Source organism: Ylistrum balloti, unplaced genomic scaffold, assembly GCF_031769215.1.
Source record: "Ylistrum balloti isolate Yb309-2 unplaced genomic scaffold, AGI_CSIRO_Ybal_v1 Utg370348, whole genome shotgun sequence".
Classification (NCBI taxonomy): domain Eukaryota; kingdom Metazoa; phylum Mollusca; class Bivalvia; order Pectinida; family Pectinidae; genus Ylistrum; species Ylistrum balloti.
Window position 1 is genome coordinate 20,892 of NW_026782249.1, and position 26,037 is coordinate 46,928.

Here is a 26,037-nt window from a genome sequence, read left to right on the forward strand (position 1 = left end):
TGAAGGGAGATCACCACTACCGTAATAATAACCTAGCGCATCACATCAAAAGCAGCATTTTGTCAAGATGGTGGACAGACTGGGTGGGTAGAAGTGACACTTGAGTATTTAAAAATAACAACGTTATTTTAAGGTCTTTCCCATGATAAGATAGAGTAGGTTCGAGCGAAATACGTTCTCAAATTTGTTTCAGAGTAATTTTAAGCGGTGGTATTGATTGATACTGTCGTAATATAGAAGCAGCTTATTTGTAATTTTACAAATACATGTGTATTTTGTCGAGTCTGTTTAAGTATGAGTAAGAGGCAGTGTGCTGCTGACTGTCATGGGTCTCCATTTATGGATTTACATATATGGACGGAAGCTAGCTAGGTTGATGTGAGGGAGAGTGTGAGTAATTGTCGCGAGGAAGAAAAGTCAACAAACGTATACATATGAAATACCAGATGTATGTACCTATATCAATAAGACCGACACCATCAGTAAGTAGGTATATTTTAAGGTAGATATTTTTGCCTTGTTCCACACCTATGAGTAGAACAATTCCTACATATACATATTTTCTCTTCACTTATACTGGCATACCATATTTTGACACCACATTGTGAATGAATCAAACTGTGAAGGAGCTTCCATGGATATGTGGATATTACTTACTAGACAATATTTGAGATGTATGTGACCAATATTATATAATTAGATGAAAAATGAAATAACATTCCTGTTATACATAGACATTGCTAATGATTGACATGTGTGACTAAGCGACATTATGCTTATGAAGAGATATGGCAGAAAATAATAATTAACTTCTGTTGACAGTGAACAGCGAGTCCAATACACGGAGAATAGCATTTGTGGAGCAGTGTTTTGGGGCTTCAGGACAGGTGCAGTATACCTTTCAAATAGAGCTGTACATCAATTAGGAATAGAGGATGTGAATGGGAGGGAGGATGGGGGGGGGGAACACAATGGGAGGGAGGGGGGAAGTAACAATGGGAGGGAGAGTGGAAGTAACACAATGGGAGGGAGAGGGGGAGTAACACAATGGGAGGGAGAGGGGGAGTAACACAATGGGAGGGAGAGGGGAAGTAACACATTGGGAGGGAGAGGGGGAGTAACACAATGGGAGGGAGAGGGGGAGTAACACAATGGGAGGGAGAGGGGAAGTAACACATTGGGAGGGGGAGGGGAAGTAACACAATGGGAGAGAGAGGGGGAGTAACACAATGGGATGGAGAGGGGGAGTAACACAATGGGATGGAGAGGGGGAGTAACACAATGGGAGGGAGAGGTAAAGAAAAAGAAAGTAACACAATGGGAGGGAGAGGGGGAGTAACAATGGGAGGGAGAGTGGAAGTAACACAATGGGAGGGAGAGGGGGAGTAACACAATGGGAGGGAGAGGGGGAGTAACACAATGGGAGGGAGAGGGGAAGTAACACATTGGGAGGGGGAGGGGAAGTAACACAATGGGAGAGAGAGGGGGAGTAACACAATGGGATGGAGAGGGGGAGTAACACAATGGGATGGAGAGGGGGAGTAACACAATGGGATGGAGAGGGGGAGTAACACAATGGGAGGGAGAGGGGGAGTAACACAATGGGAGGGATTTAGAACACACTTCTGTTTTCCCATAATGCGGTCAGATCATCATCAGCAATGAGCTCCATTGACATCCTGAAATTTCCTTGGCAAAAAAGTGAAGATTGGATGAATGCCGGAATATGCCATCACATTTTCTCCATATGAAGAGTTGTTCTGCTAAGTCTTGGTATACCTACATTTGTTCCAAGCTCATACATTAATATTTTATGACACAGACCAATCTAGTTGTTCTATATAAGTCTTATATATAATGACACATGTTCTTATTTATCCACAGCCTTTGAAAGTACCAGGCAGAGTATTGGTAGGAGAGGGAGTTCTGACCAAGCTGTGTCGCAAACGACCCAAACCTAGACAATTCTTCCTCTTCAATGATATACTTGTGTATGGTAATATTCTGATCAGTAAAAAAAAGGTGAGACATTCTTATATATTAACTTATTTTACTTTATTTAAACTTATTTTTGTTAAAATTCAACAATAGTAAATTCTGGAACTCTGAATCATTCAACATGATCGTTTAATTATGTTGATCTTCAAAGATGTTATTTTCCCCACTCAAGGTGAATCTAGATTGAGTTTGAAAGGTAAAAGGGTCATTTTAATTCAAAATAGTGGTGTCATTGTCTACTTTCAGTATAACCAGCAACACATCATTTCACTAGAGGATGTCAAATTAGAAAATGTAGAAGATGAAATCAGTAAGTATCTTTATAATTAGGAATATCTTCTTCAGATTGGTAATGTCAATAGACATGTAAACACCATAGGACAGGGATGCAGGGTAATTGCTATCCAGAAATGGAAAATTCACACTAGATAGTTCCCTAATTTGATCATTATGACAACCATAAAAATCCCCATAAGTAAAGACCATAAGTTGTGGAAGCAGGTATGTGTTGCTATCAAGGAATGGAAAATTAATAAGTGGAAATTTCACAATAGGTTAAATGAAATTGTCAGGCTTATCATTTAATTATCTTGGTAAAAAGCTGTCCCTGTTTTGTTCCAATTTTGGAAAAGATTGAGGCAAGTAGCTGATTAAGGAATGGAAAATTCATAAATGCAAAAATTCACAATAGGTTAAATGTAATAATCACGCTTATTATATAAATATCTTGGTAAAAAGCTGTCCCTGTTGGCCTCCATCGTCACGCTGGCCATTTGTGTGATGAAGATGACCGTTCTTGTATCTACAACAATCTGTAAGGATCTCCTAGATGTGTTCACTTCTCATTTGATGCCACAAATTTAAAAGTTGGCAAAAATGGTGGAAACGTTTATGAAAGAAGCATAAAATATTTCAGTTTCTCATTTGAAATGTAAAGCTACTCTAACTGTAAGTGGCAATCGCTAATGGCCGTCATCCTCAATTCCCCAGGGTTTATGCTCATCTTTCATCCTCGATTCTCCAGGGTTTATGCTCATCTTTCATCCTTGATTCTCCAGGGTTTATGCTCATCTTTCACTTGATTCTCCAGGGTTTATGCTCATCTTTCATCCTGATTCTCCAGGGTTTATGCTCATCTTTCATCCTTGATTCTCCAGGGTTTATGCTCATCTTTCACTTGATTCTCCAGGGTTTATGCTCACTTTTCATCCTCGATTCTCCAGGGTTTATGCTCACCTTTCATCCTCGATTCTCCAGGGTTTATGCTCATCTTTCATCCTCGATTCTCCAGGGTTTATGCTCATCTTTCATCCTCGATTCTCCAGGGTTTATGCTCATCTTTCATCCTTGATTCTCCAGGGTTTATGCTCATCTTTCATCCTCGATTCTCCAGGGTTTATGCTCATCTTTCATCCTTGATTCTCCAGGGTTTATGCTCATCTTTCACTTGATTCTCCAGGGTTTATGCTCACCTTTCATCCTCGATTCTCCAGGGTTTATGCTCACCTTTCATCCTCGATTCTCCAGGGTTTATGCTCACCTTTCATCCTCAATACTCCAGGGTATCTGGTCACCTTTCATCCTCGATACTCCAGGGTTTATGCTCACCTTTCATCCTCGATACTCCAGGGTTTATGCTCACTTTTCATCCTCGATACTCTAGGGATTATGGTCACATTTCATCCTCAATACTCCAGGGTTTATGGTCACCTTCCATCCTCGATACTCCAGGGTTTATGCTCACCTTTCATCCTCGATACTCCAGGGTTTATGATCACCTTTCACCTCGATATTCCAGGGTTTATGCTAACCCTTTCACCTCCATACTCCAGGGTTTATGCTAACCCTTTCACCTCCATACTCCAGGGTTTATGGTCACCTTCCATCCTCGATACTCCAGGGTTTATGATCACCTTTCACCTCGATATTCCAGGGTTTATGCTAACCCTTTCACCTCCATACTCCAGGGTTTATGGTCACCTTTCATCCTCGATACTCCAGGGTTTATGATCACCTTTCACCTCGATATTCCAGGGTTTATGCTAACCCTTTCACCTCCATACTCCAGGGTTTATGGTCACCTTTCATCCTCGATACTCCAGGGTTTATGCTCACTTTTCATCCTCGATACTCCAGGGTTTATGGTTACATTTCATCCTCAATACTCCAGGGTTTATGGTCACTTTCCATCCTTAATACTCCAGGGTATCTGGTCACCTTTCATCCTCAATACTCCAAGGTTGATGCTCACCTTTCATCCTCAATACTCCAGGGTTTATGCTCACCTTTCATCCTCAATACTCCAGGGTATCTGGTCACCTTTCATCCTCAATACTCCAGGGTTTATGCTCACCTTTCATCCTCAATACTCCAGGGTATCTGGTCACCTTTCATCCTCGATACTCCAGGGTTTATGCTCACCAGGGTTTCTAACCCTTTCCTCGATACTCCAGGGTTTATGGCTAACCCTTTCATCCTCAATACTCCAGGGTATCTGGTCACCTTTCATCCTCAATACTCCAGGGTTTATGCTCACCTTTCATCCTCAATACTCCAGGGTATCTGGTCACCTTTCATCCTCAATACTCCAGGGTTTATGCTCACCTTTCATCCTCGATACTCCAGGGTTTATGGTCACCTTTCATCTTCGATACTCCAGGGTATCTGGTCACCTTTCATCCTCGATACTCCAGGGTTTATGCTCACCTTTCATCCTCGATACTCCAGGGTTTATGGTCACTTTTCATCCTCAATACTCCAGGGTATCTGGTCACCTTTCATCCTCAATACTCCAGGGTTTATGCTCACCTTTCATCCTCAATATTCCAGGGTATCTGGTCACCTTTCATCCTCAATACTCCAGGGTTTATGCTCACCTTTCATCCTCGATACTCCAGGGTATCTGGTCACCTTTCATCCTCAATACTCAAGGGTTTATGCTCACCTTTCATCCTCGATACTCCAGGGTATCTGGTCACCTTTCATCCTCGATACTCCAGGGTTTATGGTCACCTTTCATCCTCGATACTCCAGGGTTTATACTCAATTTTCATCCTCGATACTCCAGGGTTTATCCTAACCCTTTCATCTCTTTCATCCTCGATACTCCAGGATTTATGGTCACCTTTCATCCTCGATACTCCAGGGTTTATGCTCACTTTTCATCCTTGATACTCCAGGGTTTATGCTAACCCTTTCACCTCGATTCTCCAGGGTTTATACTCAATTTTCATCCTCGATACTCCAGGGTTTATCCTAACCCTTTCATCTCTTTCATCCTCGATACTCCAGGATTTATGGTCACTTTTCATCCTCGATACTCCAGGGTATCTGGTCACCTTTCATCCTCAATACTCCAGGGTTTATGCTCACCTTTCTTCCTCGATACTCCAGGGTTGATGTTCACCTTTCATCCTCGATACTCCAGGGTATCTGGTCACTGTACATCCTCAATACTCCAGGGTTTATGCTCACTATCACTCTCTGCCTTCCTGTTCCATGCAGATAAGATGAGAAGATAGTTTGATCCTTTGATGTACATTAAAATAATCTGTTGGTTGCATAACAAAATTTTGTTCTGGTTTTGATTTTTGGTCTTCAAAGGAGTGTATTAATCTGTGATTGGTCATTTTTTTTCCTCTTGAAACCCAACCTAGACCGATCAGGATACCTCGAGAATTATTTCAGGGGTGCAGAGAGTGAAAAAGATCCTAATCTCTAGAGTATCGAGAATGATCAATCTTTGACTATGATCTGTCAAATAAATTTTCCTGCTCTTTTTGTTTTATTTGGTTTTTTTTCTGGTTGGTGACATTATCTATACTTGTTTAGATTTGTTTACTTGCTGTCAGAAATCTGATGTTTAGGGCTATGCTTTGTACATTCAGTTAAGTCTACGAAAAATCAACCCCTCCATATTCTTATTTAACAGAAGACCAACTGCGAGTGTGATTACATTTTAATATGGTGCTTTTGTTTTAGCCCTTGCTGACCTTGGTAAAATTTCTCCTACTGTATCACTCTCAACATTCCCCTGGCTGCTAAACTTCAAGTCACTTTGGAATGCTTTTATTTCCATGACATGATCGCTAAACTTTCGTGGCTGTAGTTGTTAATGATCTGGGCATTGTTTTCCTTATCTTCCACTGAAAGTACATAATTTTGCTGAGAATTTCATTCTGAATTCATCATGTTTGCGGTTTTTCACTTCTTTTTTTTTTATTAAAATTCATTTTGTATTTGAGAAAGTAGTATTGAAAAGCTCTTCTGATTTCATAGATATATTTTAGAACCTGTCAAATTTCCCATATCGCTACTAGTTTTACATTCATATCATAAATTGTGATTGACATCATTTGTAGGTAGTTATCAGAAGGAATAACTTGTTATGAGAACATCTATTGTTGTAGAGAACATATATTGTTGTATGGGAACACCTATTATTGTAGGAGAATATCTATTGATGTAGGAGAATATATATTGTTGTAGAAAACATATATCATGGTAGGAGAACATCTATTGTTGTAGAGAACATCTATTGTTGTAGGAGAACATCTATTGTGAACATCTATTGTTGTAAAGAACATTTATCGTTGTAGGAGAACATTTATTGTTGTAGGAGAACATCTATTGTGAACATCTATTGTTGTAGAGAACATTTATCATTGTAGGAGAACATCTATTGTTGTAGGAGAACATCTATTGTTGTAGGAGAACATTTATTGTTGTAGAGAAATATATTGTTGTAGGAGAACATCTATTGTTGTAGAGAACATTTATTGTTGTAGGAGAACATCTATTGTTGTAGAGAGCATCTATTGTTGTAGAGAAATATATTGTTGTAGGAGAACATCTATTGTTGTAGAGAACATATATTGTTGTAGAGAACATCTATTGTTGTAGGAGAACATCTATTGTTGTAGAGAAATATATTGTTGTAGGAGAACATCTATTGTTGTAGAGAAATATATTGTTGTAGAGAACATATATTGTTGTAGGAGAACATTTATCATTGTAGAACATCTATTGTTGTAGGAGAACATCTATTGTTGTAGGAGAACATCTATTGTTGTAGAGAAATATATTGTTGTAGGAGAACATCTATTGTTGTAGAGAACATATATTGTTGTAGGAGAACATCTATTGTTGTAGGAGAACATCTATTGTTGTAGAGAAATATATTGTTGTAGAGAACATTTATCATTGTAGGAGAACATTTATCATTGTAGGAGAACATCTATTGTTGTAGGAGAACATCTATTGTTGTAGAGAACATCTATTGTTGTAGGAGAACATCTATTGTGAACATCTATTGTTGTAAAGAACATTTATTGTTGTAGAAGAACATCTGTTGTTGTAGAGAACATATATTGTTGTAGAGAACATATATTGTTGTAGAGAACATATATTGTTGTAGAAAACATTGATCATTGTAGGAAAACATCTATTGTTGTAGAGAACATCTATCATTGTAGGAAAACATCTATTGTTGTAGAGAACATCTATCATTGTAGGAAAACATCTATTGTTGTAGAGAACATCTATCATTGTAGGAAAACATCTATTGTTGTAGAGAACATCTATCGTTGTAGAAAACATATGTCATGGTAGGAGAACATTTATTTTTGTAGGAGAACATATATTGGTGTAGAAAACATATATCATTGTAGGAGAACTTCTATTGTTGTAGAGAACATCTATTGTTGTAGAGAACATCTATTGTTGTAGGAGAACATCTATTGTGAACATCTATTGTTGTAAAGAACATTTATTGTTGTAGAAGAACATCTATTGTTGTAGAGAACATATATTGTTGTAGAGAACATATATTGTTGTAGAACATCTATTGTTGTAGAGAACATCTATTGTTGTAGAAAACATCTATTGATGTAGAGAACATCTATTGTTGTAGGAGAACATCTATTGTTGTAGAAAACATCTATTGATGTAGAGAACATCTATTGTTGTAGTGAAAATCTATTGTTGTAGAAAACATCTATTGTTGTAGAGAACATCTATTGTTGTAGGAGAACATCTATTGTTGTAGAAAACATCTATTGTTGTAGGAGGACATCTATTGTGAACATCTATTGTTGTAAAGAACATTTATTGTTGTAGAAAAACATTTATTGTTGTAGGAGAACATCTATTGTGAACATCTATTGTTGTAGAAAACATATATTGTTGTAGGAGAACATCTATTATTGTAGAGAACATCTATTGTTGTAGAGAACATATATTGTTGTAGGAGAACATCTATTGTTGCAGATAACATTTATTGTTGTAGGAGAACATCTATTTTTGTAGAGAAAATATATTGTTGTAGAGAACATATATTGTTGTAGGAGAACATCTAGTGTTGTAGAACATCTATTATTGTAGAGAACATCTATTGTTGTAGGAGAACATCTATTATTGTAGAGAACATCTATTGTTGTAGACAACATATCATTGTAGGATAACATCTATTGTTGTAGAGAACATCTATTGTTGTAGGAGAACATCTATGTTGTAGAGAACATCTATGGTTGTAGAGAACATGTATTGTTGTAGAGAACATCTATTGTTGTAGGAGAACATATATCGTTTTTGAGAACATCTATTGTTGTAGGAGAACATCTATCATTGTAGGAGAACATTTATCGTTGTCCATGTCCCTTTTTCATTGTTTCCTGTCCAGTCTACTTATGAATTAATGATGGTACCTAGCAACATCATTCTTTAAAAGGGGTGGGATTGTTACAGGACAATCAGCCCAGGGACCCAACATATTATTTAGTTAAAGTCTGGGGGTGGGATTATTACAGGACAATCAGCCCAGGGACCCAACATATTATTTAGTTAAAGTCTGGGGATGGGATTATTACAGGACAATCAGCCCAGGGACCCAACATATTATTTAGTTAAAGTCTGGGGGTGGGATTGTTACAGGACAATCAGCCCAGGGACCCAACATATTGTTTAGTTAAAGTCTGGGGGTGGGATTATTACAGGACAATCAGCCCAGGGACCCAATATATTATTTAGTTAAAGTCTGGGGGTGGGATTGTTACAGGACAATCAGCCCAGGGACCCAACATATTATTTAGTTAAAGTCTGGGGGTGGGATTATTACAGGACAATCAGCCCAGGGACCCAACATATTATTTAGTTAAAGTCTGGGGGTGGGATTATTACAGGACAATCAGCCCAGGGACCCAACATATTATTCATATAGAGTTAGAGGGTAGGATTATATGAGGACAATAAGCCCAGCACCTTTCTTCTCATTTAAACTTAGGGCATTGGCTTATTGGTATTAAAAAAAAATAAAGTTGGTTTGGCTTGTATTTTAACTGGACACAAATATATATTAGGGGTTTATTACCAGGCATGTGCTTATTGCCAGAAAGTTATACATATATAGCCTGAGACTTTCACTTTCTTAAAGATGTTAAGTCTTTCCATGTTTATGTGCAGAAAATTTCTTTAGCATTGAAATTGTCCATTTACTTGATAATGCATCATATCTTCCTGACACATACATATTATAACTGTGATTTGCTGTTTTATTTTAAGATGAGAATTGTAAATATGAATTGGAAAGCTTACAATGTCCTTGTAATGCATAGGTGTGTCACCTCGCTATTGACAAAAAGAAATCAGATTACAAGCTGACAAAATGAAATTTATACTTCTTTATACAATCATACAGTATGTCATTGATACCTTGTTTATAAATACAGAAAATTCAAAACCTGCTCTTTTCTTGTACTTGGCAGCCCTTTTATTGCCACCATATTCAATACTATTTCCTCCCTGTACATTATGTACTTGTACTTGGCAGCCCTTTTATTGCCACCATATTCAATACTATTTTCGCCCTGTACATTATGTACTTGTACTTGGCAGCCCTTTTATTGCCACCATATTCAATACTATTTCCTCCCTGTACATTATGTACTTGTACTTGGCAGCCCTTTTACTGCCACCATATTCAATACTATTTCCTCCCTGTACATTATGTACTTGTACTTGGCAGCCCTTTTATTGCCACCATATTCAATACTATTTCCTCCCTGTACATTATGTACTTGTACTTGGCAGCCCTTTTATTGCCACCATATTCAATACTATTTCCTCCCTGTACATTATGTACTTGTACTTGGCAGCCCTTTTATTGCCACCATATTCAATACTATTTCCTCCCTGTACATTATGTACTTGTACTTAGCAGCCCTTTTATTGCCACCATATTCAATGCTATTTCCTCCCTGTACATTATGTACTTGTACTTGGCAGCCCTTTTATTGCCACCATATTCAATACTATTTCCTCCCTGTACATTATGTACTTGTACTTAGCAGCCCTTTTATTGCCACCATATTCAATGCTATTTCCTCCCTGTACATTATGTACTTGTACTTGGCAGCCCTTTTATTGCCACCATATTCAATGCTATTTCTTTCTGGTACATTATGAATCCATGCATGAAATATCTCTACTAGGTCATGTGGCATGTGTGTAATACCAAATGTTGATGTATTATGATGTCACTGCTCACAGTGATGAGTCCTACAATCAGGGACAGATTTAAGAATGGCAGTTACGATTGTATTTCTCTTTATGCAGCAATATGTTCTATTAAAAAAAATTCCTCATGAATTGTGTTATTTTAGACATTGTTCGTTCATTTGTGATGATCGTTAAATCAAGGTCTCTGTTATCAGAACTTCATCATGCTTTATGTAGACCTAACATTAGATATAACTGATACTAATGATAACATTAGATATAACTGTCCTGATACTAATGATAACATTAGATATAACTGATACTAATGATAACATTAGATATAACTGATACTAATGATAACATTAGATATAACTGTAACCTGATACTAATGATAACATTAGATATAACTGATACTAATGATAACATTAGATATAACTGATACTAATGATAACATTAGATATAACTGATACTAATGATAACATTAGATATAACTGATACTAATGATAACATTACATATAACTGATACTAATGATAACATTACATATAACTGCCCTGATTCTATTGATAACATTTTATTTTTTCTAAATGTTTCGTTTGTGTTTCAGCCTTGCGGAATGGATGGAAAATCATCAGTCCAAAAAAGTCTTTTGTAGTGTACGCAGCCACAACTACAGAAAAAACACAATGGATGTCCCATATAAAAAAATGTGTCAACGATCTTCTACTCAAACGTAAGTATAAAAAACACAATGGACATCCTTTATACAGGGGTTGGGCGGTGGAGGAGTAGGGATGGGGGAGGATAGAGTTTTTCATCTTTTCTTATAATTCATGAAGTTTTCCACTCTAGGAGTTAATGTCATAATGATGTTGTGTATCAAAGTTCAAGTAAGAGTTCTATTAACATGAGTATTATACCATTAATCGTTCAAATCATCAGGGGGAATAACTCAGGACACAGCCAATGATTCTCCAGTGTGGGTACCAGATGATGAAGCCACTGTCTGTATGCATTGTAATAAATACCAGTTCTCTGTGATAAACAGGAGGGTAAGCAATTTATATCAATTCAATTTTATTCTTCTTTTTTTTTCTTGCATTATTTTTTCTCCTTTTCTTTTTTATTCTCCTTATTTTTTGTTTTTATTTATTTAACATTGACTCATATTTTCGTTCCTCTCCAAACTAACCATCATAATGATTGTATGCAATATATATAGCTGTGACATAAAAAGCAACATCCTAACAAGTGTATGTATAAGGTATGGTTGAAGCTAAACAGTTTCAGCCTATTGTCACAGCCCCTGTAAGTAGTTTTACTACCAAAGCTAATTCTGTGATTGGTTCAAATATTCCAATGAGCTACTGACACCACCTAGTGGCAGACTTTGGCTATAAATAAAACCTTTTAAGATATCCAAAATTAGCTTTATGCAAGCATTCCATTGCTATAAGACAAGAAAGAATTAATAACTTAACAAAGGTGACTGGCTAGGTGTTAATAACACTATTCAGATTGAGATTTGTGTCAATGAGGAACTAGTGTTGATTCTCTGAGACAAGCCAATATGGTGGGATGCACAGGATGGTAGGATCACTAACATATATTCTTATTGGTCTATCTAAAAAGTGGTCAACAAGTGACAAAAAGGGACAGTTGTGAAAACTCTAGATTAAAAATCCTAATGATCAATAAACTTAGCGACATCAAACATATAAATAATACACCTTTGTTTTTATGACAATTTTTGTAAAGAGAGCTGAATTATCTTTGGTCACCAGTATGTGTACATCATGTATTATCCTAGAAGGCAGTTTCTTTTAAGGGACTGGTTAGGTTTGATTATTTTTTTCTCATGCATTTGATTTGGGGCAAGCATTGTTATACTTGAAATAAGACTCTTCACTAAATTATAACTTTCTCTGAGAGAAATTGATAAAGATTATCAGCTCCAAATTAATGCTAGTGGGCGCTCGCTGTTGTGTCTATCACCATTGCTGTTTTGGTCGGATTTCATCACGTGACCTTTCGAAGCCTCATTTTAGCCCGCCGTTTTGTTATGATTTACTATGTATGATTATGTAATTAGCCAAAACTTAATATGTCAACCATGTTTCAATTCTTACTTTGTAAAATGACCTTGTTTCACGTTATATGTGTGACAGCGCAAAATAAGTTAATTTGAATATCAAACAATTCTAGATAAAGTTAGTGACATCAAAAATGTCTTTTATATGTTTATGATGGTTACACACTGATCAACAGCTTGGCACATTTCTGTATCTTTTTTTCATATGAAGACCAGCAATAGGATGAGGTTACGGTCACTTTTGACAGCCAGGTTTTTTTTGTCTGCACACCTGTTTTAATTATCATACTTGTGTATCTCTGTTTGAATGATCATATCCTGGTTGTCTCCCCTTGAAAGCACCATTGTAGGAAGTGTGGGAAGGTGGTGTGTGGTCCCTGCTCCAATCAGAAGTGGCTCCTGCCACAGCAATCCTCAAAACCGATCAGAATCTGTCTGACCTGTTACAAAGAACTGTCCTCAGCAAAATCTTACAATGCAGGTAAGTGAATGAGTACACAATATTTAAAGTGTCTTGTACATGTGACTGAATATTTTATAGATTGGTGAGTGGTGTTTTATAGATAGGTCAGTGGTGTTTTATAGATTGTTCAGTGGTGTTTTATAGATTGGTCAGTGATGTTTTATAGATGGGTCAGTGGTGTTTTATAGATAGGTCAGTGGTGTTTTATAGATTGGTCAGTGATGTTTTATAGATGGGTCAGTGGTGTTTTATAGATTGTTCAGTGGTGTTTTATAGATTGGTCAGTGATGTTTTATAGATGGGTCAGTGGTGTTTTATAGATAGGTCAGTGGTGTTTTATAGATTGTTCAGTGGTGTTTTATAGATTGGTCAGTGATGTTTTATAGATAGGTCAGTGGTGTTTTATAGATAGATCAGTGTTGTTTTATAGATTGGTCAGTGGTGTTTTATAGATGGGTCAGTGGTGTTTTATAGATTGGTGAGTGGTGTTTTATAGATTGTTTAGTGGTGTTTTAGAGATAGGTCAGTGGTGTTTTATAGATAGGTCAGTGGTGTTTTATAGATAGGTCACTGGTTTTTTATAGATAGGTCAATGGTGTTTTATAGATAGGTCAGTGGTGTTTTATATACTGAAAGGATAAAGAAACGCAGGGTAATATTTATTCCGATATTTTGAAAACATGTTCTCCAAATAAAGTGAAACTTTGTGGATTGAGTAATTAGGTCATATTACACCTTGTCATGTATCGAAAATTTAGTCACGGTACAGTGCGCAGCTCTGGTAAATAGAGGAAGGAAAAAACAAGAATTTCGTGCACCGTGTTGTTCTGGTCTCATGCAGCGTTGGTCAAGTCACTCTTCGTTAGTCTTTATACTGACCAACTGCTTCCCTAAAATTAATTGAGAATTTGATTCGTTTTAAGAATGGCACAGAAGTTCAGAGGGTCAGGCCATTTAGATGCTGATGCAAGGACAGCTGCAAAATCAGGTTGCTAGGCACTTTGATGTTAATGTTTCCACCATAGAACGTCTTGTCAGACGTCTTCTGGAAACTGGGCGATTGGCCGATCGACCTAGGTCCAGACATCCGCGCATAAGGTCACGATGTCAGGATCGCTATATCGTCGTCTCTCATGTGCTTAATCGGCGCCTTACTGATATTACCTTACCCCTGCTCGACGTCAGCGTCGTATGGCCTGGGTCGCTGCACATTCTCCACAACGGTTTCCACTGAGGCAGTGGAGACAAGTTTTCTTCACGGACGAGTCTCGAATCTGTCTTTATCGATCTGACGGCCGTCAACGTGTCTACCGACGTCGTGGCGGACGTTTTATGGACGCTTGCGTTGTAGAGAGGGATAGGTTTGGGGGCGGTTCAGTAATGGTGTGGGGAGGAATCTCACACGGGTTAAAATCACAATTGGTTGTTATTGATGGCAATTTAACAGCGGCTAAGTATAGAGATAAGATCCTCCGACCCCATATTATCTCTTTCTTACAGCAGCATAACCTAACCCTCCAGCAGGATAATGCTAGGCAACACGTAGCAAGAATTTGCCAAGTCTTTCTTGCCAACAACAACATTCAACCACTAGATTGGCTGCCATATAGCCCTGATTTGTTCCTAATCGAGCATCTTTGGGTAGACAGGTTCGAAAGTGCCAGCCACCCCCTGCTACTTGAGAGCAGTTGACCAGAGCTCTGATTGAAGAGTGGGACAACATCCCCATAAGATGGATTAACGCTCTCATACACTCTATGACCAGAAGAATAAGGGCCGTGACCACAGCAAACGGCGGACACACAAGATATCGATGACTCAGTTCAATTTCAATTTCAAAATCCTATGGGTCCATTCAATTTAATCGTTAGTACCTCTAAACCAAATGTCAGATGCAAAATACAGACTTTGGAAAATTTTAAGCTTTAATTTATCTGTAAGTATACAATATTTCGTTTTAAATGAAGCACGATATCATACTTAATTTCTGGTTTAAAATTCACCCTGCGTTTCTTTATCCTTTTAGTATAGATAGATCAGTGGTGTTTTATATATAGGTCAGTGGTGTTTTATAGATAGGTCAGTGGTGTTTTATAGATTGTTTAGTGGTGTTTTATAGATAGATCAGTGTTGTTTTATAGATAGGTCAGTGTTGTTTTATAGATTGTTTAGTGGTGTTTTATAGATTAGTGAGTGGTGTTTTATAGATAGGTCAGTGTTGTTTTATAGATTGTTCAGTGGTGTTTTATAGATAGGTCAGTGGTGTTTTATAGATTGTTCAGTGGTGTTTTATAGATAGGTCAGTGGTGTTTTATAGATTGTTTAGTGGTGTTTTATAGATTAGTGAGTGGTGTTTTATAGATAGGTCAGTGGTGTTTTATAGATGGGTCAGTGGTGTTTTATAGATAGGTCAGTGTGGTTTTATAGATTGTTCAGTGTTGTTTTATAGATTGTTTAGTGTTGTTTTATAGATTGTTCAGTGGTGTTTTATAGATTGTTTAGTGGTGTTTTATAGATTGTTTAGTGTTGTTTTATAGATTGTTCAGTGGTGTTTTATAGATTGTTTAGTGGGGTTTTATAGATTAGTGAGTGGTGTTTTATAGATAGGTCAGTGGTGTTTTATAGATAGGTCAGTGTTGTTTTATAGATTGTTCAGTGGTGTTTTATAGATTGTTTAGTGTTGTTTTATAGATTGTTCAGTGGTGTTTTATAGATTGTTTAGTGGTGTTTTATAGATTGTTTAGTGGTGTTTTATAGATTGTTCAGTGGTGTTTTATAGATTGTTTAGTGGTGTTTTATAGATTGTTTAGTGGTGTTTTATAGATTGTTTAGTGGTGTTTTATAGATAGGTCAGTGGTGTTTTATAGATTGTTTAGTGGTGTTTTATAGATTAGTGAGTGGTGTTTTATAGATTGTTCAGTGGTGTTTTATAGATTGTTTAGTGGTGTTTTATAGATTGTTTAGTGGTGTTTTATAGATAGGTCAGTGTTGTTTTATAGATTGTTCAGTGGTGTTTTATAGATAGGTCAGTGGTGTTTTATAGATTGTTCAGTGGTGTTTTATAGATAGGTCAGTGGTGTTTTATAGATTGTTTAGTGGTGTTTTATAGATTAGTGAGTGGTGTTTTATAGATAGGTCAGTGTTGTTTTATAGATTGTTCAGTGGTGTTTTATAGATTGTTTAGTGGTGTTTTATAGATTAGTGAGTGTTGTTTTATAGATTGTTCAGTGGTGTTTTATAGATTGTTTAGTGGTGTTTTATAGATTGTTTAGTGTGGTGTTTTATAGATTGTTCAGTGGTGTTTTATAGATTGTTCAGTGGTGTTTTATAGATTGTTTAGTGGTGTTTTATAGATTAGTGAGTGGTGTTTTATAGATAGGTCAGTGGTGTTTTATAGATTGTTTAGTGGTGTTTTATAGATTGTTCAGTGTTGTTTTATAGATTGTTTAGTGGTGTTTTATAGATTGTTTAGTGGTGTTTTATAGATTGTTAAGTGGTGTTTTATAGATTGTCAGTGGTGTTTTATAGATTGTTTAGTGGTGTTTTATAGATTGTTCAGTGGTGTTTTATAGATTGTTTAGTGGTGTTTTATAGATTGTTTTATAGATAGGTAGTGGTGTTTTATAGATAGGTCAGTGGTGTTTTATAGATTGTTTAGTGGTGTTTTATAGATTGAGTGGTGTTTTATAGATTGTTCAGTGGTGTTTTATAGATTGTTTAGTGGTGTTTTATAGATTGTTTAGTGGTGTTTTATAGATAGGTCAGTGTTGTTTTATAGATTGTTCAGTGGTGTTTTATAGATTGTTTAGTGGTGTTTTATAGATTAGTGAGTGGTGTTTTATAGATAGGTCAGTGGTGTTTTATAGATTGTTTAGTGGTGTTTTATAGATTGTTCAGTGGTGTTTTATAGATTGTTTAGTGGTGTTTTATAGAGAGTGGTGTTTTATAGTGAGTGGTGTTTTATAGATAGGTCAGTGGTGTTTTATAGATAGGTCAGTGGTGTTTTATAGATTGTTTAGTGGTGTTTTATAGATTGTTCAGTGGTGTTTTATAGATTGTTTAGTGGTGTTTTATAGATTAGTGAGTGGTGTTTTATAGATAGGTCAGTGGTGTTTTATAGATAGGTCAGTGTTGTTTTATAGATTGTTCAGTGGTGTTTTATAGATTGTTTAGTGGTGTTTTATAGATTAGTGAGTGGTGTTTTATAGATAGGTCAGTGGTGTTTTATAGATTGTTTAGTGGTGTTTTATAGATTAGTGAGTGGTGTTTTATAGATTGTTCAGTGGTGTTTTATAGATTGTTTAGTGGTGTTTTATAGATTAGTGAGTGGTGTTTTATAGATTGTTTAGTTTTATAGATTTGTGAGTGGTGTTTTATAGATTGGTCAGTGGTGTTTTATAGATTGGTCAGTGTTGTTTTATAGATTGTTCAGTGGTGTTTTATAGATTGTTTAGTGGTGTTTTATAGATTAGTGAGTGGTGTTTTATAGATAGGTCAGTGGTGTTTTATAGATTGTTTAGTGGTGTTTTATAGATTGTTCAGTGGTGTTTTATAGATTGTTTAGTGGTGTTTTATAGATAGGTCAGTGGTGTTTTATAGATTGTTTAGTGGTGTTTTATAGATTAGTGAGTGGTGTTTTATAGATAGGTCAGTGGTGTTTTATAGATTAGTGAGTGGTGTTTTATAGATAGGTCAGTGGTGTTTTATAGATAGGTCAGTGTTGTTTTATAGATTGTTCAGTGGTGTTTTATAGATTGTTTAGTGGTGTTTTATAGATTAGTGAGTGGTGTTTTATAGATAGGTCAGTGGTGTTTTATAGATTGTTTAGTGGTGTTTTATAGATAGGTCAGTGGTGTTTTATAGATAGGTCAATGGTGTTTTATAGATAGGTCAATGGTGTTTTATAGATAGGTCAATGGTGTTTTATAGATTGTTTAGTGGTGTTTTATAGATTAGTGAGTGGTGTTTTATAGATAGGTCAATGGTGTTTTATAGATTGTTCAGTGGTGTTTTATAGATAGGTCAGTGGTGTTTTATAGATAGGTCAATGGTGTTTTATAGATTAGTGAGTGGTGTTTTATAGATTGGTGAGTGGTGTTTTATAGATTGTTTAGTGGTGTTTTATAGATTAGTGAGTGGTGTTTTATAGATTGTTTAGTGGTGTTTTATAGATTAGTGAGTGGTGTTTTATAGATAGGTCAATGGTGTTTTATAGATTGTTCAGTGGTGTTTTATAGATAGGTCAGTGGTGTTTTATAGATAGGTCAATGGTGTTTTATAGATTGTTCAGTTGTGTTTTATACATAGGTCAGTGGTGTTTTATAGATTTTTCAGTGGTGTTTTTAATTTTCTTCAATGGAGAAGTGTTTTAAAGATTATCCATTATTGTTAACATTGTGTTAGGTATGACATCAGTTATATTATTTGTGACTATGTAATTGATCTGTGTTTTTAGCAATGTTACCATCGACATAAAAGGAGTGGAGATATGTAGTGTTTCCTCTGAAACACTAAGGAGATATTAAGTTGATTTCTCAGTTAATAGTGATTTTACAAAGAGATTTTGTTGAGGTCTAATTTCAATGTTAAAAAAAAACATAATTTGTTGATAAATGAAAAGTTGCTTGTAATGCTTCTCCTAGTAAAACAAATAGTATGTGTCATGCTTGTGCTAGGCCTCTTCTGATACAAAAAAAATGATTGGATTGTGGAGTGTGGTGACCACGTGGTGCTTGTATTGTTTTCACTGTATGTTTTCATTTAAAAAGAAACAGAAAGGATGTTGAATGAACACTAGAAAAGGAAGGAGTTTTTAGACTGAGAGAAGCTATCTTGAAGTGTTTCATCCTCACAAAAAGTATTTTTTACCTGTTAGAATTCTTGATTATTATTCAATTTCTATTCATTTGTCAATTTGAAATTGTTTTTTATAGGTTCAACACTAGCAACTGGGGGAACTGATGACTCTTCAGGCGAGGATTCTTCTGACGACGATGATACAAACTATGCCAATGTGGATAATGTATCGCAGGATGTAAGTAGTCATCTCCCTTGATTAAAGCATGGGACGGTATTCAGAAACAAAATAAATTCTATACTTATATTCTATATATCGTAGGCATCCAGTTTGTAAATGTAATAGAGATAGATGAGGTATATTCTCTCATTATTGGTATATATACTAGAAATAAATGAATTTAGTATGTAATCTATCCCAGACTTGTTGGTGTCAATTGTGTTGATGTATAAATCTTAACTACTGAACAACTCGATGACAGAGTTATCTTCCTTGTTTATTCACAGTGGTACTCATAGCTCAAGTGGGATTAGCCTATGGTAATGAAATCATAAGTGTTTTTCTGTGTTTATATATATTTTTTAAAATATTCACTGCTTAAAATAAAAAACCATAATGTGTGGTGATCTCTTTTTGGTGTTTTATTAGAAAAGCTTACATCTGATTGTGGTGCACTTAATACCGATCTAACTAGGGTGATTGTCTGTATTATCTCACTCCTGTGTTTACTATCATCTTTATTGTTGATGTATCAACACTGGAATAGTTATATTTTCTTCTACGCCAAATTGATTTTTACAGAGAATGGATAATTTTTACAGAGAATTTAGAGAATTGTTTGTTGGTATTTTTACCAAAGGGGAAATACTTTTGGCATTATCATTTGTCCTGAGAGCATATTTTGTTTTGTATGAAAACCATTTTTTTGAAATGGTGTTTAGTTATGAATATTTTGACTTCATAGAAAATTAGTTTGTACTTCTATATATATATATATATAATAGGTTGTCTTTATCTTGGCAAGTTTTTTCATCACAATGGCCATGTACATCACGACATATAGTATGTACTTCACGACATTTAGTATGTACATCACGACATCTAGTATGTACATCACAACATCTAGTATGTACTTCACGACATTTAGTATGTACATCACGACATATAGTATGTACTTCACGACATCTAGTATGTACATCACGACATCTAGTATGTACTTCACGACATTTAGTATGTACATCACGACATATAGTATGTACTTCACGACATCTAGTATGTACATCACGACATCTAGTATGTACATCACGACATCTAGTACGTAAATCACGACATCTAGTATGTACATCACGACATATAGTATGTACTTCACGACATACAGTATGTACATCACGACATATAGTATGTACATCACGACATATAGTATGTACATCACGACATATAGTATGTACATCACGACATATAGTATGCACATCACAACATCTAGTATGTACATCACAACATCTAGTATGTACATCACGACATATAGTATGCACATCACAACATCTAGTATGTACATCACGACATCTAGTATGTACATCACGACATATAGTATGTACATCACGACATATAGTATGTACATCACAACATCTAGTATGTACATCACGACATATAGTATGTACATCACGACATCTAGTATGTACATCACGACATATAGTATGTACATCACGACATATAGTATGTACATCACGACATATAGTATGCACATCACAACATCTAGTATTTGTACATCACGACATATAGTATGTACATCACAACATCTAGTATGTACATCACGACATATAGTATGTACATCACAACATCTAGTATGTACATCACGACATATAGTATGCACATCACGACATCTAGTATGTACATCACAACATCTAGTATTTGTACATCACGACATATAGTATGTACATCACGACATATAGTATGTACATCACGACATCTAGTATGTACATCACGACATATAGTATGTACATCACAACATCTAGTATTTGTACATCACAGCATCTAGTATTTGTACATCACAGCATCTAGTATTTGTACATCACAGCATCTAGTATTTGAAGTTACTATTATATATTGACCTCTGCTGTGTCCTGTTAGATACAAAAGAGTTGTTGCTTATTTTAATTCTTGGCTTTTTGGCTGTGTGCTATTACAGTATTAGTTTTTATCTTTGTATATGATTGTCTCAAGTGTACAAAATTATTTATGATATTGGAGAAGCTAGAGACTCGAGATATTGTTTGGAAGATTGTTTTCTTTATTTTCCTTCTTTCCATGTTGATAGAATATACTTACTGTAAAGACAGTAGTTATCTGTGAAGTAATGTAGCTCTCTATACAGAGACCTTTTTATGTACTACTGTTCTTCTTGTTTCTTCTGTTTTGACCAGAGACTATTATACATTCAGAGCTTTGATTTCCTTCCTCATTTTATTACGGGGTAGCATCACTTTGTTGTGTGTGTCTATGTAAAGCTTCTGAATGAGACATCACATGAATCTGCAAATGTATGTAGTTCATATTGATACCATACCTTCACACATCAAGATGATTAGAATTTGAGGGTTATTGATTAAGGTCAAAGGTCACCCTTGAGTAAAAAAGCTTGCATTTCACCAAATATCTCATGATGTTGAGCCCTTCCGCTGGTTTTATTAACAACATGGTATCACACTATCAAATCTACATGTAATTTGATTTTCATGGGCATTGGTCAAGATTAAAGGTCGAAGGTCACACTTAACCCTTTTGAGATAAGACATATATTAAGACATTTCATGAACCCCTCTACAGATTCATGTGCTGTTCTTAATAAAAAGATTTCTTTTCCATAAATGGGCAGAGGCCTATGTTGTTGTCCCTCCTTCTAATTGTCCAAAATACAAAGATGATGTTTTTTACCTAGCTGAACTTTTATCGTCTGAAGTTAAAATTGAAAGTTTTTTTTTTTTTGTTGTTTATAAAATTTTTGATACGTTTTAAACTTAACTGTCGAGAATGAAATTCTTCAGGTAGTAATTTTGGTTAGACTCTTTGATTACCTTCCATAGAAGTATAATTACACTATGTATGGTACATGTATTTATTTCACAATAATTGTCTTAGTATGTTTTCCAGCAATTCATTTTCTTTTTGCAGGAACAGTTCCAAACCTATGACTGACTGAGCAATTTGGATGGACGTACACACAATTGGCCTACACAACGTTCCAACTTCTTATCATCATGAAACTGTAATGTGTCTTCATATTTAAGTTTTTCACCATTTATCTGTTACCTGAGGAAAGTGATTGGAGTTCTTCCTTATAAAAAATGTAAAATAAAAAATATTTAAGTAGTTGTATATTTAATCATGTGACCTGTTTTGATCACTGGTCATATGACCTGTTTTGATCATTGGTCATGTGACCTCTGTATCAGATTTGATTTATTTCATACTTGACAGGACATTCTTGCATAGTAGGACTTTAAGATTAGCTTTTAAATGACTGATTTTTTATATCTTTTTGAAATTATGACAAAATTTGAAAGCAAAATTTTCTAAAATACATAAAAATATATACACATGTTATTTGATTTTATTCCTTAATGAACAACTGAACCAAAAGTTGTCTCATGTGTCTTAATTTGACAAGTTGCATTGTCTTTATCAAATCTCTAACTTTAAATATCTGGAAAGGACTGTAACCTGTATTACTTACATCCTTTTGCATTTGAAGATTTGAATTCATAAAGAACTTTTGCAAACCTTTTTGTATATTAAATATAATTGATGAAATATCAAGGACTAAAAATCTAAAATGAAATTTTCATTTATATTATTGTCACCTGTGGACTAGACTAAGTTTTGTTTTAACTGTTTGTGTAGTGGAAAAGTTTTATGAACATATATATAGTGTTTTTGAAAAACTTGATTTGAATGCAAACTTTACTTGGGAACAGAAAATCTTTATCACATCTCATAACCATTCCGTCAGGGAAGACAAAGTGCCCTTTCATGTAAATTGTGTTAATGCTGTGGTCACACCCAGCACAACGTAGACAGACTGTAACCTGTCTGTGCCTGTCTGTGGGAGATGTGGCATTTATATAATTATAAATATCACCAGTGGAAGATGTGTACAGATCACTTTTGTGTAGATATGTATCCTGTATGAGGGTAGTTTCCTATGTCACAGATTTTAATGTGCCATTGTCTGCCTCGAGAACAATTTATTTATTGTAGACTATGAGGAATTCAGACCCATTTCCCTCTACCAGCACACGGTTGATATGTGATTGAATTTGATGAATTTGTACTAGACAAAAGATTGTAGTATTTATACAATTTTTCACAATTCATTTTTAGAGGTTGGAACTTTGATTTGTAATGATTTTTATGAAAAATTTCGGGAAAAACAAGAATGTTTTACTTCTCATTTACCATAGTATGTAAGAACCTTGAATCAAACTATAAGGTTTCCAACAGGTAATAACAACTGAAACTGACTTTGTATTATAGTAGGTCTGAGACTGAATTATAATACCAGTGTTAAATGTTTAACAAGTTGTTTGTCAAGTCATTCACCCTTAATTTCAAAATGGAAATTCAAAGATGTACACATTCATGGAATAGGGTATTGAATCTATTATATTTTGAATTTTGACATTTTTGAATCTGTATCAGAGTAAGATTGACGAAATTTTTGTTGAAATGCTTATCTTTGATATCAAATTGGAATGATATCATCAGGTTTGATGCTCCAGGCTGAGTAGATAGTTTTCCCTGCCATATAATGTAATATAATATTTTAATAAGTTGTATGTACAAACTGTCAGCCTTATGAATCTGTTAACTTGTTGTATTTTCAACCTATTGCCATGTATTAAAGACCTGTTTAGAGTTAATACAAATTTTATGTTGTACTATAGTTGTCTCCCTTTACGAAATTCTCCATAGCTAATAGGTACAAATCCTTATGGATTTCCCAGGTCACCAGACTGGAAGGGTCAAGATTTACCTATCATGCTTGGCCTATTGTCATGCGCCTTCTGTCATCTGCTGTCCATAATGTTTTCCTTTAAAACACAACTCATGCACCCCTCCCGTTGTTCATCTTAAGTTTCCTCCACAAACACCTCTGGATCCCTTGGCTGAGATACAGAGGCAATAGGACAATTGATTTTATAAAAGATCCCACACCCTACTCATAAATCATTAATTTATGCTGAATGTTTATTTCTGCTGTTGTTTATATTTATTGTCCTACATTTCTGTATAGAATAGACATACAATGGTGACATACTATTTTTTAGATGTATTTAGGATACCCTGTGTATTCCTTACAGTCAGCATGTATTTTATTTAAGGTAAATCTGTCTGCAGTGGCCAACAAAAATGTTATATTTATATCCTTCATTATATTTGTTTTTTTCAGCCACTTTGTGATTTTGTCTATTATTCATCAGCATGGATTACTAAGATTTTTCAATAGCTGGAGGGTAGGACAGAAAAATGGCCTCCTGAAGAAGAGATTATTGATTGTCTAACCCAAGGCTTTGTCGAGAGCTAGACTATTAGGTGTCTCCTCCGAGGGTAGAGATTTCTCTGTCCTTCCCTCTTGTTAGGGAATGATCCTTTTTTCCCCCTTTTTCCCTTAAAAATAAATAATAAGTAAACAAATAAATAAACATGTGACATTATAACCATTAGTGTTTGTGTCCCAAATGACAATTGTTAATGATGTCAATGACCCCCACGTCATAAAATGATGTCATTAACAATCACAGGAACCTGAAATGTCACTTCCTATGCATGCAGGCTGTCTTGCAAGGGTAAGATAGAGATATTTTGTGGGGTAGAAAAAGTTGTCTTTCACTCTGAATATCCAGTGGGAAATAGGAAGTAAATGGTCTGCTTCACAGTCTTTTGATATTCTGGAGTCCTATATCTAATTTCAGGGTCCTAAACCTAATTTCAGGGTCCTATATCTAATTTCAGGGTCCTAAACCTAATTTCAGGGTCCTATATCTAATTTCAGGGTCCTAAACCTAATTTCAGGGTCCTATATCTAATTTCAAGGATCAGATCAAGTCCTTGTTGTCTGGCAATCATCACCACTAGACTCACCAATAATTGCTATAATGGAAAATTATCGATGAAGGATTAAAAAATTGATATTATTGTATACACTTAATCAGACTTTAGCATTCCTATGTAGATACATGTATGCTCATTTGTCTACTTTTGAGATTAGGTGATTGTTTTCATATATTTCTTTTGTTTTGTTTCTTTGCCTTTGTCATTTAATTAATTGTTATGCTAGATCAAAATTATACACTCATAGTATTTCTATATTTACAAAAATAAAGTCAAGTAACACAGCTTTGTTGCCCTTGTTCTTATTCAAATGTTCTCAAGTTGTTGACTACAAATGTAAATGGAATACTGTAAATTTGCATGTTATAGCACACCTCCCCAAAGGGCCAAGTGAGCTTGGGGCATATAACAGTAGTCGGTTTGTCAACCTTTCTACAAATTGCTACTAGTCATGAACGACTTAACAAACTTTGATCAAATTTGGTCAGAAGCATCCTTGGGAAAAGGGTAATTACTTTTAGTATGAATGGTGGGTCTTTGTCCCATGGAAATTGAAGGGTGGGGCCCAAAGGGGAATTGCATAAGTTCTTTAAAATCCCACAACTGTAGGAATGACTGAATTTGTCCAAATTTAGTCTGGAGCATTTTTTGATGAAAGGGCATCAATTATGTATAAGTAGTTGGTATCTGCCCTTTGGGGCAGAAGGAGCAGTGTTCAGTACGGGAAATAAAGCAAATTCTTTATAATTCTACTCCTCTTGTAGGAATGATTAGATTTTGCCCAAATTTGGTCTGAAGCTTCTTGGTTAAGGGAAATTAATTTTGTCTAAACATGGGATCTCAACCCCATGGGCCAGGTCACTATAGGAGGAAATGTAGCAAGCTCTTTAAAATTGTTCATATTCTGTGGAAATGATTAGACTTTGCCCAAATTTGGGACCGAAGCATCCTAGGTTTAATGGAATTTAATTTTGTGTAAATGCACTGATTCCTATGGGACAAAGCGAGGAACCTGATGGAGAAATAGACATATATCTTTTAAATGCTTCTCATTTTATTTAGATTAGGCAATTTCAGCAAACAAAATA

At 35.3% G+C, this 26,037-nt stretch overlaps 1 protein-coding gene across 3 annotated transcripts; it reads left to right on the forward strand.

Annotated features, from left to right (window-relative positions):
• The first annotated feature begins 67 nt into the window (after nt 1-67).
• Nucleotides 68-25,234, forward strand: LOC132553764 (pleckstrin homology domain-containing family F member 2-like). Of its 3 annotated transcripts, none has more exons than XM_060218034.1 (10): nt 68-83; nt 823-887; nt 1,885-2,022; nt 2,245-2,308; nt 5,980-5,994; nt 11,097-11,222; nt 11,432-11,541; nt 12,921-13,062; nt 18,978-19,078; nt 22,010-25,234. In XM_060218034.1, exons 1-10 carry the CDS (start codon nt 68-70, stop codon nt 22,031-22,033), a joined length of 801 nt encoding a protein of 266 aa, XP_060074017.1. In that variant the 3' UTR covers nt 22,034-25,234. The 3 variants fall into 3 exon arrangements, with proteins under 3 accessions (XP_060074017.1, XP_060074018.1, XP_060074019.1); XM_060218036.1 differs by lacking the exon at nt 68-83 and adding an exon at nt 119-155; XM_060218035.1 differs by lacking the exon at nt 5,980-5,994.
• Nucleotides 25,235-26,037: the final 803 nt, after the last annotated feature.

Excerpts from the sequence above, each read along its gene's own strand:
- LOC132553764 (XM_060218034.1), top strand. Across the intron at positions 11,223-11,431 it reads CAACGATCTTCTACTCAAAC|GGGGAATAACTCAGGACACA; the intron begins GTAAGTATAAAA and ends TCAAATCATCAG. Across the intron at positions 11,542-12,920 it reads TCTCTGTGATAAACAGGAGG|CACCATTGTAGGAAGTGTGG; the intron begins GTAAGCAATTTA and ends TCCCCTTGAAAG.